The sequence below is a fragment of the Mytilus trossulus genome, chromosome 1 (genome assembly GCF_036588685.1).
Source record: "Mytilus trossulus isolate FHL-02 chromosome 1, PNRI_Mtr1.1.1.hap1, whole genome shotgun sequence".
NCBI classification, from domain to species: Eukaryota; Metazoa; Mollusca; class Bivalvia; order Mytilida; family Mytilidae; genus Mytilus; species Mytilus trossulus.
Window position 1 is genome coordinate 48,628,243 of NC_086373.1, and position 14,509 is coordinate 48,642,751.

General features: G+C 31.0%; 2 protein-coding genes across 3 annotated transcripts in view; both read left to right on the top strand.

The window, feature by feature from the left end:
• The window catches only part of LOC134726295 (uncharacterized), a 62,940-nt gene that overhangs the window by 4,216 nt on the left and 44,215 nt on the right, over positions 1 to 14,509 (top strand). The gene's annotated exons all lie outside the window — the stretch shown is intronic.
• On the top strand, positions 1,273 to 7,030 carry LOC134726271 (uncharacterized). 2 transcript variants are annotated; one of them, XM_063590673.1, is made up of 2 exons: positions 1,273 to 1,411; positions 6,074 to 7,030. In XM_063590673.1, the coding sequence occupies exon 2, from the start codon at positions 6,128 to 6,130 to the stop codon at positions 6,899 to 6,901; it is 774 nt and encodes a 257-aa protein (XP_063446743.1). In that variant the 5' UTR covers positions 1,273 to 1,411; positions 6,074 to 6,127; the 3' UTR covers positions 6,902 to 7,030. The 2 variants fall into 2 exon arrangements, with proteins under 2 accessions (XP_063446743.1, XP_063446749.1); XM_063590679.1 differs by lacking the exon at positions 1,273 to 1,411 and adding an exon at positions 5,333 to 5,390.

Consider the following 14,509-nt stretch of genomic DNA (forward strand, 5'->3'; position numbering starts at 1 on the left):
CTATTTACTTATGAATAATTTCCTGAACTAGCTTGTTCTTAGGCGAAAAGTGAATATAATGGTTATCAGCTTTTCTTTTCAGTCAAATAATTTCTATAAGCTTGAAGATCTAATTGTATCGCTACACTAGTTTATTGTTATCCGTTGTTATAAATTGTTATTATTATTATTATACAGATAATAACCCATCCCTTATCAGAGAGAAAGGAGAAAGGGTTAATAGCTAAAACATTTTTTAGATTCCCGGCTTTAAAAAAAAAGTCGTATTTAGTACACGAATAAATAATTAAACTTTGTATGTGTTAAAATGAAATTACAATTTATCTTCCTACTGGAAATTATTTGTCATCATATTTATCTATTTGTCATCATATTTATAAGTACGTTTGGTGTTGTTGCAAGTCTTCGGTTTTTGGGCATGATCATGTTGGCGCGTTTTCTTATTGTTCGCTGGCTTATTGTTCGCTAGCTTGATTCACCTTATTGTTCGCTGGCTTATTGTTCGCTAGCTTGAGTCTGGTTCTTTCGCCAGTATTTTCAATTTTTAAAGAAGATAATACAAAAAAAGGGACAAATTCATAAAATAATCCATTTACCCGATCGATTAAACACTAGGTTGCATAAGTATAGTATTTGTAACAGTTCTAACTTTTTTCAACGATATATGACATACAAATAAAGGCAACAGTAGAATACCGCTGTTCGAAATATATAAATCGATTGAGAAAAAAACAAATTCGGGTTACAAACTAAAACTGAGGTAACTACGACACAACATTAAAATGTAACACATACAGAAACGAACTATGATATAACAATGGTCATCATTTTCCTGACCATATGTTTGGGGAACAAGCAAATAATCAAGACTCTTCAAAATAATTATAATTCTAAAACATGTACACTAATATTAATTATTTATCAAATCCAACTGGCAGTTTTTATTCTTATAAACTAATGAAACCAGCAGTGAACTTAATAACATTTCTTAACACTTGAGAAAGCAATGGTCATTTATTAACCGTTCCTTGGTCATTTCCTCAAGGGGCTTCCCGTTGGTGAAAAATTAAAATTTTAAAACAAAAACCGGAAGATTTTGGATCTTCAATGATAACATTATTTCCTTAATAATCTTTCCGTTTAATGATAACAACTTATCCTGTACTCTAAATTTTCGTTCAGTACTAATTTTGTAACCACATTATATATATATATGTATTTGTTTATTTAAATGAAAATTTCAAAGAGAGGAACGCCTTTAAATAGCCGGAAAGATATCACAAGGGGTATACTAGTTTTGAGGAGAAACCTCGGGATTGGTTAGAATGAGGAAGCTGTAATTTGTATAAAAGAAGACTACTGTATAATAATCATAGTAAACGTTTTCTGCTAGATATTGTGAAACAATCAGGTTAGTACTCTTTTCCGACAGATCGTTTAAATCTAATAGAATTTAATATTTTTTAAATCAATTATTGAGAATTGAAAATAATATTTGTTTGTGAAGAATTAAATACTTTTTTTCAAATTTGTATCTTGAAAATAAATAAATATTTCCGTTTTTAATGAATTTCATTTTTTTCGACACCCAATAAAAATTATCTTCGATTGCAAGTAAATTTTAATTAATTAGTAATGACAGCAAGTGGTTTTAAAATCTAAACCAGCGATTGCGATACGATCATATTGTTTTCTCTTAAAGCAGTAAAGATATTAAAGTAAATTGTTGCAATCCGTGCAAAAAAAAATAACACAGATCGCTCTTTATGCACTTGTTTATTTCAATATCATGACCTTATGTATTTTTTTTTTAAGAAATTACCAAGTTTTATTGCAATGCCTTTTATACTTGTTTCCCCAAATATAGTTTTTTTTTAAATACAAAAATACAGCAGACAACGTCAAAACAAATTGCATTGTACATTGCAATCAATACGTTTAGGGTTGTCAATTTGCAAATATATAAGAATTGCACTTAAAAGAATTTTTCCAGTGTCACTGTTATAATTTTTTGTTGTTAATGGAAATATACTCAAAATCTGCAAATACTATTCTTTCATGATGAACAGAATCTCTGTAAATCTAAGAAATATGACTTCCAATTTCAATTGCTATTTCGATTCCGTCCATTTGATTATACATGTACTTAGGCGTGGTAGTTACAAAATGAATATTACTAGTATGTCATTTTAGTTAATTTATTAATACTTGATTCATTCCCAAACTTGTGTGAAAAATAAATCGCAGTTTTTCTTGCAATCCTATTTGTCCATGTACGTATACAGATCTATACACCACGTCATTTTTGGTCCATAACCTACTTATTGCTAAAAATATGGACAAACAAACATTAATTATGCATGTTTTAAAACAATATCATACTAGCTAGACATGTTAGTAAACAACCGGAATACAGGAAAGTCTATCACTCATGATTGGTTAAAGGGAAAATTCACGATTTTTTACTTATGGTTTAAATATGTTCATTATGACATAATATATATATTCACAAAGTTTTATCGCTATATGTGCAGTAATAAAGGAGAAATTCAATATTTAATGAAAAAATATTAACTACTTCCTGTAGGTCGTGACGTTTTCTCCTGGTTTTTGCATGCCGGGATTTAAAAAACAATCATTAAAAGTCTTGGTTTTTAATCATATTTTAACGTAATCGTTAGCGCGCCGATGACTTATGCTTTATCTAATAACCATCCGATAATAAGAAGATAAAACGCACATACGTTCAATTGTACATATTCATGAGATAAATTTTCTATGTTAAACGTATATATTCGAATTATTTTTGTAGACAACACAAAAAGTTATAAATTGATTTTTAATTAATGTATTTTCGGACTGATAAGGTGAACAAAGTAAAGTACAATAATCTGTAAAGACAATTTGTTGGTGTACTCTTATTGACCTTTTACTATCTCTGCTATGACTTGGTTGATACGATGTGTGTATTCACGGTTCTGTAGCAATACTCGTAGATGGCTTGTTGAAAGGTAAATTGTTATTTGCACTTCGGTATTTAACCACGCCTCTCGGGCACACCTTGCCAGGTGTGACTGTCTATTCGGATCAGTGAATTATAAGACAAGGGGAGCATCCAATACACATATTTAAAATATATATTCAAGTTGATGACAAATAAAAATTGATCGCCGTGGAATTATTTAATTATGTTTGGTGCTATTATTTATTTGAATTCAAATAAGTTAATTTACTAAGAAATACACAATTTTTGGTTAAAGACGGGAAACTTAATTCATATGTCCGATTGAAATGATTTACACCTTTTGTCCTTGATTGATGTCTAATAAAAAGGAGAACTTAGAAATTATAATTTACCAAAGTATTTTTATTTGTCTTTATTAGGCAAATAAATGAATGAGAACACTTAGATTTAGACTTTTTAAAAGCCACGTACAAATTAATAACTGGAACTCACTGAAGATAACTCTACCGAAGCGGAATATAATATGAACGAATAAAGAAAAAAATACTTTTGTACTTGAGAAGTCTTAAAACATTGACAGCAAATTTAAGGTCTTCTTGGAATGGAATCGAAAAATTACGAATAGATATTCTTTATCAAGTGTGAAAAACGTCAACCAAATTTAATCATAATCGGGGACGTCCTTATTAAAGTTGTCTTCGTCTCACAACGTATAATACTTAATAACTATTTGACCAAAGATGTTTATAAACAAAAGACAACGAATTTAATGTCATCTTTCCCTATTTTTGAATGTAATTATAAGTCTGTTCAACTGGTAAGAATACCCCTAAAGCGGACAAATATCTGACAAGCAGTTTATTCTTTAAATTTGCTGTCATTGAATATCAAGAAAGAAAATAAATCCCGAAAATGATTTGAAACTTTAATACTCAATAGCTTTCCTAGAAAATATTCACATCCCTCGGGGATTATTAGTGTACGTCCAGTTGCATATGTCGGAACAGATGTGGTGATGACGAATTTCTTACTTTATTCGAGAACAATCTAATTGATATATAAATCTGTGATTTTACTATGTTCATAACTTCGATGAACCAAAGCAAGTTATAGATCGACCTGTATTTAAATCAAATTGGTCCTCTTCTTCTTCTTCTTCTTTTGGTATACAATAGTCTATCGAATTGGATGATTACATACTGTTGGTATACGTGGACTAGTCTATTTACAAAACTTTTACCCCAATTTGCACAAAATGTATGTTTCTTTCTTATGTTCAATGTATACATGTATATATTTTAAATTGCGCTGTAGTTCCGTAACTTTCTATCCGGGCGTATAAACGAATCGTCGACAAGTGCGCACATTTTTTCAATCAACATTTCTGGAATGATCCAACTATGTCCTTTACTATTGACAACGAGTAAATATTACATAGTGCCAGAGACATATAATACAATTATATGTCTCTGATTTTCCCCAAATTAACCCTTGGAAAAAATACGTATATTTGTATATCTTCATTTTTTTTTTAATTTTTTTTTTTTGGTATCATTTTTTTTTTTTTTATAAATAATATTCTTTACACCAGAAATTTTATTTATAAACAAGCGTATGAGTTAAGTAATGACAAGTATATTATATCACTTTCGGACACGCAAGACAGAGATGTATATTATACATGCACCTGATAGTTCAAAATGGAAAGTTATAAGTTATCGGCCGTGTACACTGATCAATACCTACAGAAGTGAAACGATGCATGAACTTGCAGGCCCGACAGGAAATCGCTTGAATACCTGGTCGTGTCACCTTACACCCCTCACAATACCTTTGGGAGTAATACCTTAAGCCATGCGGGTGATCAGTGGAGCGAAGATCCTAATTTATTTGAATAAAGTATATTACTTTAAAGAATTATGAACGAATTAGATTTTCGAAAACAATTTTCACGGAACTCTTATTTATGATTTGAACTTTGACTTTTTAACTAATTCCAATATTAACAGTTTAAAAATAACAGACTATATGGTTATTAAAAATATAAGAACATTTTCCGAATCAAGTTAGTTAGTCAGATAAAACAACCGTACGATTGACAAGATATCGACACGTAATTACGACAACATCGGTTACTGTAGTTTTGTTTCTTTATGGTTTATAGACATATCGTGATTTTTATTTGGACAAGATAACAAAATGGCGGAACGCAAAGAACTGATACTCAAAATTTAAAATCGATGGTGATCTCTTATCTAGCGGAATAGAACTTTAATATTTATAAATTTGAGCATTTTTATACAGAATGGACATAATATGAATTTTTGATTTTTTTGCGAAGTTTCCCTTTCATGTATGAAACGCGCAATGTATATAAATCAAGATTAAGTATCTGTAATGACAAATTTGTAGTAGAGATATTCTGGTAAGATGTTTTTTTTTGTTTTTTATATATTATTCTGTTTTATATAATGCAACAATGTGAAGTTTTTTTCTTTATTTTGAATTTTATTATTTGTTTTAAATCATTTAATTTTTCCACGTATTTTTCCTTTATTTGTAAAATCGTTAAAAGCGGGCCCGTTAAAAGTTCATATGACTAATTGATCGGATTTCCGAACATTAAATTATCAATATTACGTAATTTTTATAAATTCAAATATGTATACTTAGTTTTATTTTGACTTGCAATTGAAACAGGTACCAATTTGTTAATTGTTTCATTCATCTAATTGTTTGTATTTAATTTTCTATAGAAAAATAGTAACAAATAATTATTTTGTATACTTAGTTGCTTACAGTTGGTTGGATGCACTTGTCCATTTTGCTTATTTTTGCATTACATACATATAAATTAATGTCAGATACAAACAAAATTGTCCGGCGCTCGAACTAAAAGAAAATGTTCCTTCAATATGAACTTGTTGAAGTGCATGTTTATCTTTTACTCTGGCAATAAAATTGTTATTTCAAAAAAATGAATTTTACACAATTGTAAAATTGACAATCAATCTCTTAAAACATTTTCCCTTTACAAACTGAACTTTATTATTACAGCAGCAATGGTTTAAAGTATAAAATAAAATTAATGTTATTTGAAATTTGTAGATAAACCATACGCCATTCACATACATTTGTACCACCCCATTCCAACTTGGCATAATGGCTTCAAGCGACGTCGATTTGATGGAGGCTACCGTAAAGCACCTTACATCTGTCAAAAAAGAAAGAACAAGATTTTATGGCGCAGTATTCCTACCTGAGGGACAACTTCTTGTTTCTGATAAGGCAAATTGTCGTCTGCTTCTGTTTGAAGATGACTTCTTTTACATCCAAGAATTCAAACTCCCTGATGCGCCATATGACATCGCAATTGGATCAAATCAAAAGATATATGTCCTGATGTTCAAAAACAAACTTTTAAAATGTGAAATTGATGGTGATGACTTCAACATTCTTGAAACATATGATGTCGCTAATGGAACCGTTTCAATCCAAACCTACAATGACCAGCTTGTCACGTGTTGCAGTGAAGCCGTAAAGATCCTGGACCTAGATGGAAAAGAAGTGCAATCATTTAAGAAATCTAATTGTAAATCAGAGTTGGTGGTGTCAACCAAACAGAAGAGGTTTTACCTAATAACTGACCATGGTGAAGTTAGTGGGCGGAAACTCTCCGATGGAAACGAAGTGTTTAATTTCGCAAATCCCGCTTTGACCAGCATATCTTCTATTGCTCTAGATCGCAACGACAACGTATATGCAACAAGCTACGATTCAAAAAAGCTTTTTCAAATTTCGAAAAATCGTCGAAAACACAGAGTTCTTCTTGAGAAATTTGAGAAAGTTAATAAGCCGGACACAATAGTATTCCATCCTTCCAAGGACATGTTTATAATTTTTGCTTCCGAGGACTTTGATGTTTATCAGTTTTGAATGTTTTTACAATGTTTTTTGAATGTCTTTATTCATATGATTGCTATGCAATTATTTATACCTTCTCTGACTGAGAGTTCAAATAGTCTTTAATTAATATTAAATAACTCTATCAAAAATGTATACAAATATAAATATAAGGAGCGTCTCTTCAAATAAAAATATGTAACAAAATTTCGTTGACTTAATACTCAGGTGTTTATTGAATAATACGAACGGACAATCAAGTGTACTCTAGCAACCAAATATATTACATTTTAAAGCATAAAAAAACTTGACACTTTCCTAAATATAATATATATGATTTTATTCTATTTGTTGTACTCTCAGTACTAGTGTCTTTATCTTGTAGGGATATACAAGTACCTGCAAAGGTCCACTCCGTGTAGCATTTGTATTTGAGTTTTTCCACTTATTTTTATAGTTCGTTCTTATATTGTACTGTAACACCGCTGTCCCATGTTAGGGGCGAGCTGGGATCCCGCTAACACATTTAACCCCGCCACATTCTGTACGCATGTCCCCTCCAAGTTAGGAGCCTATAATTTAGTGGTCGTCTTATTTATGTGTTTCTTTTGTTTTTTTAAAAGTTGTTGTTAATTTCTGGTTCATTTGTTCTCTTGTGGAGAGTTATCTCATTGGCAATCATATCCCATCTTCCTTTTTATATTCATTCTCAAGTCTGGATTCGAAAAATAAAATGTATTTATCACAAGTTTTTCTTTTTCAATATTTTGTCTTGTTGACTAGTATACTAGTAGTTACTGTATTACAATTCTTACTTTAGTTTTAACATTGCACTATATGTGATCACTGAAAAGGGATTAAGATTTAATAGCTATATGAGAAATATTACGGAAAGCACAAATTGAAATTCAATATGATAACAAAAAACAATAGTTCACATTACCTGTTTGAATGAGTGTGTGTGTTTTTGTTTTGTTTTTTAAATCAGAAGATGTATTTTGATTAGTGACAAAACAGCTCTCCACCAGAGAACAAAATAATGAAATAGAAGTACACAACTACAGGTCACCGTATGGCCTTTAACAATCAACAAAGCCCATACTGCTGAGTCAACTTATAAAAAAGGCCTCGAAATAAAAAAAAGTTAAACAATTAAAACTTCAAGAAAACTAACGGTCTGATCATAGATATATACAAAACAATGAGCTGAACGAAAAACAAATGAGTTTTCCAGCAACAAACGACAACCACTGAATGACACGTTACTAATTTGGGACACGTATACAGAATCTGGAACATTGGATTAACAGTACAACAGAAGAACAAACTATAAACATCAGTTGAAAAGGGCTTAATACATGTTATTTGAACTTTGTTGAATAGTTGTCTCATTGGCAATCATATCAAATCTCCTTATTGTATATCAAATTATCAGATCGATACAAAGCAGAAAAAAACTAACAACAAGAATGTGTCCATAGTGCACGGATGGTCCACTCGCACTATCATTTTATATATTAAGAAGACCATGAAATTGGAGTAAAAACTCTAGTTAGAAAGAATATATCACAGGGAACATGTGTACCAAGTTTGAAGTTGATAAGACTTCAACTTCATCAGAAACTACCTTGACAAAATACTTTAACCTGAAGCGGGACAGACGGACGAACTGACACACGGACCAGAAAATAATAATGCTCCTCTACTATCGTAGGTCAGAGAGTACTTGCTGTAACTGGCAGCTTTGTTTGTGTTAAGAATAATTTATATAAACGAATACTATGCTTCCTTCATTTTATCATATCGAATAATTTATTTATTTAAAAATAATGAAGTTCAAAAAATCATTGTATCAATATTAGTGTGATTGTACCTAGTAGAAGAATAACGTAGATGAAACGAAAGTTATTCAGTTCATACTTTCCTGTATGTGACAACACGCTGACTTGGGAACATCCGAATACTATTTGACATATCCTGCATTTTGCGGCGATCACTGGAGGTTTTGCTACTTATATTGTCCAAAAGTAGATCATGATATTTAAGAAATTATAGAATTATTTTGTCTATGATCTCACAGCCATGGTTTCACTGATTTTCTTCACCTATAACCTGATGTGAAAATTTAAAAATAGCAAAATGAATCTGGACACCTACTGAAAAGGATTATGTATGATAGGAGCAGCAAGTTTGTATCACCAAGAACCCCCCCCTAAATAGTTATTGCAAAGTTACATATTGCTATTCTACTAGCGGCATGTATAAGACATTGCTGAGTATTTTGCATCTTGTACAATCAAACTGATGTGTCTACTCCTACATAAGTAATGAATTTACTGTAGAATGGTAAAAATGGGGTATAGACGATATTTCATCACTAAAGTGAGCCCTTTGGTTGTTTAGTATTTAGAAATATGACATGATATAAGATTAAATAAAATCGATTACATTTTATACCTCTGATAAAATCCTAAATTATCCACGGGCTTGGGTTCAGATCCGTAATGAAATTGAGAATGGAAATATGGAATGTGTCAAACAGACAACAACCCAATCATAGAGCAGAACATATCCCTAGACCACCAAATGGTCTACAACACAGCGAGAGAATTCCGCACCCAGTGGCGGATTTCAACTGGCCTCTTTATTACATGTATCACTACATGTGTCGTACTTGACTTTCAGCCTATGTCGTCTGGACTTTAGCTGGCCTGGTAAAAACGAAGAATTCCAAAATAACTATATTTTATTACAACTGAGATCTCATGGCAACTGACGAATAGCCCAAAACACTAGCTTAAAAATGTCGTTGCTCACGTGCTTAGAGATCCCAGGTTTCCTTCGTTTTACCAATGAAAATTCCCGTTACATAATTTCATAACTGACCACAACATTTTAATTGGTCACTCAATTTTGTCTTGTCAACCAAGCTGGCACTTTAATCTAAATTATTGATTTTCGTATACCTATGTTGCGACAACGTATGTAATTTTGACAATAGGCCTAATTGCCTACACTCTTTCTTTTATTCAAAATATAGCATGTATAATTAATGAATGAATAATTATCAATATTTGTCAAACATCTGTAAAATCTATTTTCTTCTAAATTATTCCGAATTTGCAAAATAGGAAATATAACACATGTATAAAATGATTGATGACAACATTCATTTTGATTTGGACATGATTTAAACTGTGAAAAAGTACGATCTTACAAACAAATACATTGTCCTAATAAACATGATTTTTTTTCTCTCAATCTTATAGCCGTGTAATATCGATGTCGTTCTGAAAGTATCATTGTTTAGAAACGATATAGTATGACATTCAGTGCATTTGCAACAATCATATAAAAATAAGAAGATGTGGTATGATTGCAAACGCGACAACTAACCACAGCAGACCGGATGACACTGAAATTGCCTACTATGGGATATCAGAAATAAAAGGCCCTGCAATGGACCATGGGAAATGTAAAACAACTCAAATTAGAAAGCTTGTGAATTGATTTATGTACAAAATGATAAACGAAAAATAAATATGATAGAACCACAGTAATCGAACCACTGAATAACAGGCTCTTGACTTTGGACATGCACATACATAATGTGGCGACGTTAAACTAGTTTGAAGGCGCGCAAAGGTAACCCTTCCTTAACCTAGGACAGTGGTGAACAAACGTAAGAAAATCCCTGAACAGCTGGAATTCGTATAATTAATTAGTTGGATACAAAGCAGACATTTTTATAACAAAACTACAGAGTATACATGGCAGTGACTGACTGCTAGTTCAAAGCCAATAACAACTGATTAAAACAATCATGCATCGGAGATTGAAACATCAATCGGTAAACATCCAACATCCAATGGATTTAGCACAAAGGCGTCATAACAATCAGAAAAAAACATGACCTTGTGCAATGTTAAGATACAGATATCAACAGATTGTAGAGCCATGAATGTGTATACTAGCGAGTATAAAAAGGTTTTTTTCAATTTTAATTTTCTGATATCAAAATTAATATAGGTACCAATATTCATAATTATAATTATAGTGTTGAATTGGCAACCTTTCAGAGCAGATTTATTTAAATGATCTATAAGTTTACCCGAATCGTATTTAAATTTCTAGGTTCGGTAAAACACATTTCGGAGTCCGTAAAAAATAGGATGTGCATGCGATTCCTTTAGAAATAAGTTTTCGACAGGTTCTACGAAACCTACAAACGAAATGTTTATATCTATGGAAGAATTAAGTAAAAGTTTTAAGGAACATTTGTGGCAACGAAATATCTGACTTTTAATAATTTACCAGTTATACACCTTCAATGAGATGTAAAACGTCACTACAGCGAACGAGTTGTGATATACCATCGTACATGATAAGGTGCCAAAGAAACATCACTGTCCAAAAAAGAAAAGTTAACAATATAGAGAGAAAAATTTGCCCGTTTGTAGTACATTTTACTGTAGAGTTGCCCGTTTTAAACTGAAATATCTAAATCTAGGAAAAGAAGTTATTTGATTCATTCAAAGTGAGTTCATTTAGGTAAATTTCGGCAGCATATCAAGAAAATCAGTCTTGATTATTCAACGAAAATGATTCATCAAGATTATGATAAGTGTTGTTGGATTTCTCAATTAAATCCAATTTAGACGAGTTAACTTAGTTTGACCATGTAAGAGTGATTATAACGGTACAAACACAAGTCTGCTATTAAAGGGGTGTAACTGTTGCCAATATGAATGTCTACAAATTGTCGATAATCTTAATATCCACAAACGTACATATATGGCACGCGGGAACCACATAAATGAGACAATCACAATTTATCGGGGATAATGATAGATTATCGGTCGACCATTATAGATGTACGGCGTAAAGTATACTTTACGGTGGTAAATGCATTTACGAAATTATCGTCGACAATCTATCATTATCGATCATAAATGCATTAACAGTCGACAATCTATAATAAAGGAACGCGGGAACCACATTATTGGATAATAACAGTTTAACGGACGATTCGTAAATGCATTTACGCCCTGCTTTAGATAGCAATTCATATGTCCCCAATCACAATAGGTTATCGACAATGCTAATTAATTTCGTCCAATCATATCCATGGACTAAAATGACAACACATTTAAGTCAAATTGATCGTCTAGCTAGATCGAATTAATAGTATTTTAAAAGAATTAAACACTGTTTATCTGTAAAAATTGAGACGAAATTAATTACATGTTTACAGTTATTATTTTTACGTTTGCAAGAGAGATCAACAGACACGAATCCTTGGAATATCAATTATTATATTTATTTATAATAATCTTTTTATAACTGGCACTAATTTCATATACGTCATGGCAAGTCGTTATAGAATAATTTACTTTCTATTTATCAATATTAATGCATCTTTTATCATTTTTAATATAACAAAATAGTTTTTTTATATCAAATATTTGATATTAAAAAAATCGTGCATTTTTTTATATATCAACAGAGACACATATATTGTTTTTTCCGGATTTAATACCATAGTATTCACTATTGCCCAGTGCTTCTGTTTAAATAAAGTAATTTGTTTAGTTGTAAAAACAATTACCAAGTGATAATCCATTTAGAACTTCCCCTCCAGCTTAATTTCAGATGATTGGAGGGCAATACATTGCGCAATCGCACACCTGTAAATCCAGTCACAACTCGGGCTACAGAACTAATTATTGGAAAATCGGACACATATAATTTCACTGTGTAATTAAGAAGCTAACCTTAGCAAGTAAATGCGGTACAGAAAAGTTTTTTGCAATATCAACTGATCATTACCAGATTTTAATTTTTAAATTAAAAGAAATGCCGAGAAATTTTAAGTAGCTTTTAAAAAATTATTTGTTTGGTGTATAAAATGACTATAAATCCACTTATTCATGGTATGGCATCAATATTTCTGACCTGACACTACGTACTTTATATTGCTAATTCTATAGAATTTAATATGCAATGTTTCGGTTCCTATAAGGAATATTCCCAGGTAAACCCCCATCAGAGGCTGACAGGTACTGTCTAGTGAATATCTAATTATACATAATTAAATAAAGTTTGTCAAGAGAAAAAAATTCATATAGACGCTGAAACCCTTTTAAAGAAAGTAAGCCTCACAGGCAGACAGCTTAAACTCGAAAGCATCAAAATATTTTAATTTGGCAGAACTATTACTAATGAATATTTGTAGACAGAATATATTGAGAAACAAATTTTGTACATGTTGCTATTGTTTATAATAATTCTCGTAATTTGTAAAGGAATTAAATTCAAATAGTTGTACATTTTGTTCACCGTCTTCTTTGAATATATTAAATCATTTCTCGTTCTTTCCTGCAAATTGATATTATTTTTGTAAGATATTGCTTTATTTTAATGTTTATCATTATGGCCATTGTCAAATATAGAAATATCAGATATTTCCAGGGAGGCAACTATCTGTTGTAATATAATAGCATTACTTCCATAGGTAGCTCATTGACAATCATATTATTTGTAATCAGGTTACATGTTACCTTCTAAGGTTTGACAAGATTGGCGAATAATTATATATTGCTGGTTGCTTACTGAAGCCCAGTGGCAAGTATCTCATGTATGTGTAGGATGATGATAAAGTGATGATTCAAGGTTGTTTGCTTTTATCATAGTAAAACTTTTATAGTTCACTGACAATCATATTAGTTTCCATGTTACCTTCAATGGTTAGACATAGTGATGAAATATTGATTGTTGGTTGCTAAACGTTCAGTAGAACATCTTTCATGTATGTTAAGGACGATGATATAGCTATATATATATAGTGATGACCTAAGGTTATTTGCTAGTATAATAGTATAACAGCTATATTTCATCGACAATCATATTAATTTGTATTTATTTTCCATGTTTCCTACTAAGGTTTGACTTGAAATAACGATGAATTATTGATTGTGATTGTTTTAATGCCAGTGACAAATATTTCATGTATGTGTAGGACGATGATATAGTGATGAGCTAAGGTTGTTGGCTAGTATTATACTAGTATAACTTCCATAGTTCATTGACAGTCATATTGATTTATAACTAGTTTTCATGTCCTGTATAAGGTTTGAAATGATAAAGCGATGAATTCTTGATTGTGGTTGCTGAACATCTAGTGGCACATATTTCATGTTTTGTTTAGGGCTATACTATAGAGATGACGCAAGGCTGTTTGGTAGTATAATAGTATAAGTTTAATAGTTAATTGACAATCATACTAGTTTGTACTTAGTTTCAATGTTACCCTCAATGGTTTGACATCTGACATGGAAAGATCTATTGATTTTGTTCTGATTATTAGGTCTTTCCACCTACCCTCAACTACTCGTCTAGTCTTCCATTTTTTTAGAAATCCAATTTCTATTTTATTAAAAAAAAATGCTAACCATTCTTATTTTATGAATAAATTTCTTTCTGAAATACAAATCTATTTCTGCAAAATAAAATCTGCTCCAAATCATGTAGATGTATATAAATACCTTCAAATAAGAGAATTGATGAACTTCCTATTGTCAAAGCAGTTACATGATGAATATCCTATTATCATGGCAGGAACTTAATGAATATCCTTTAGTC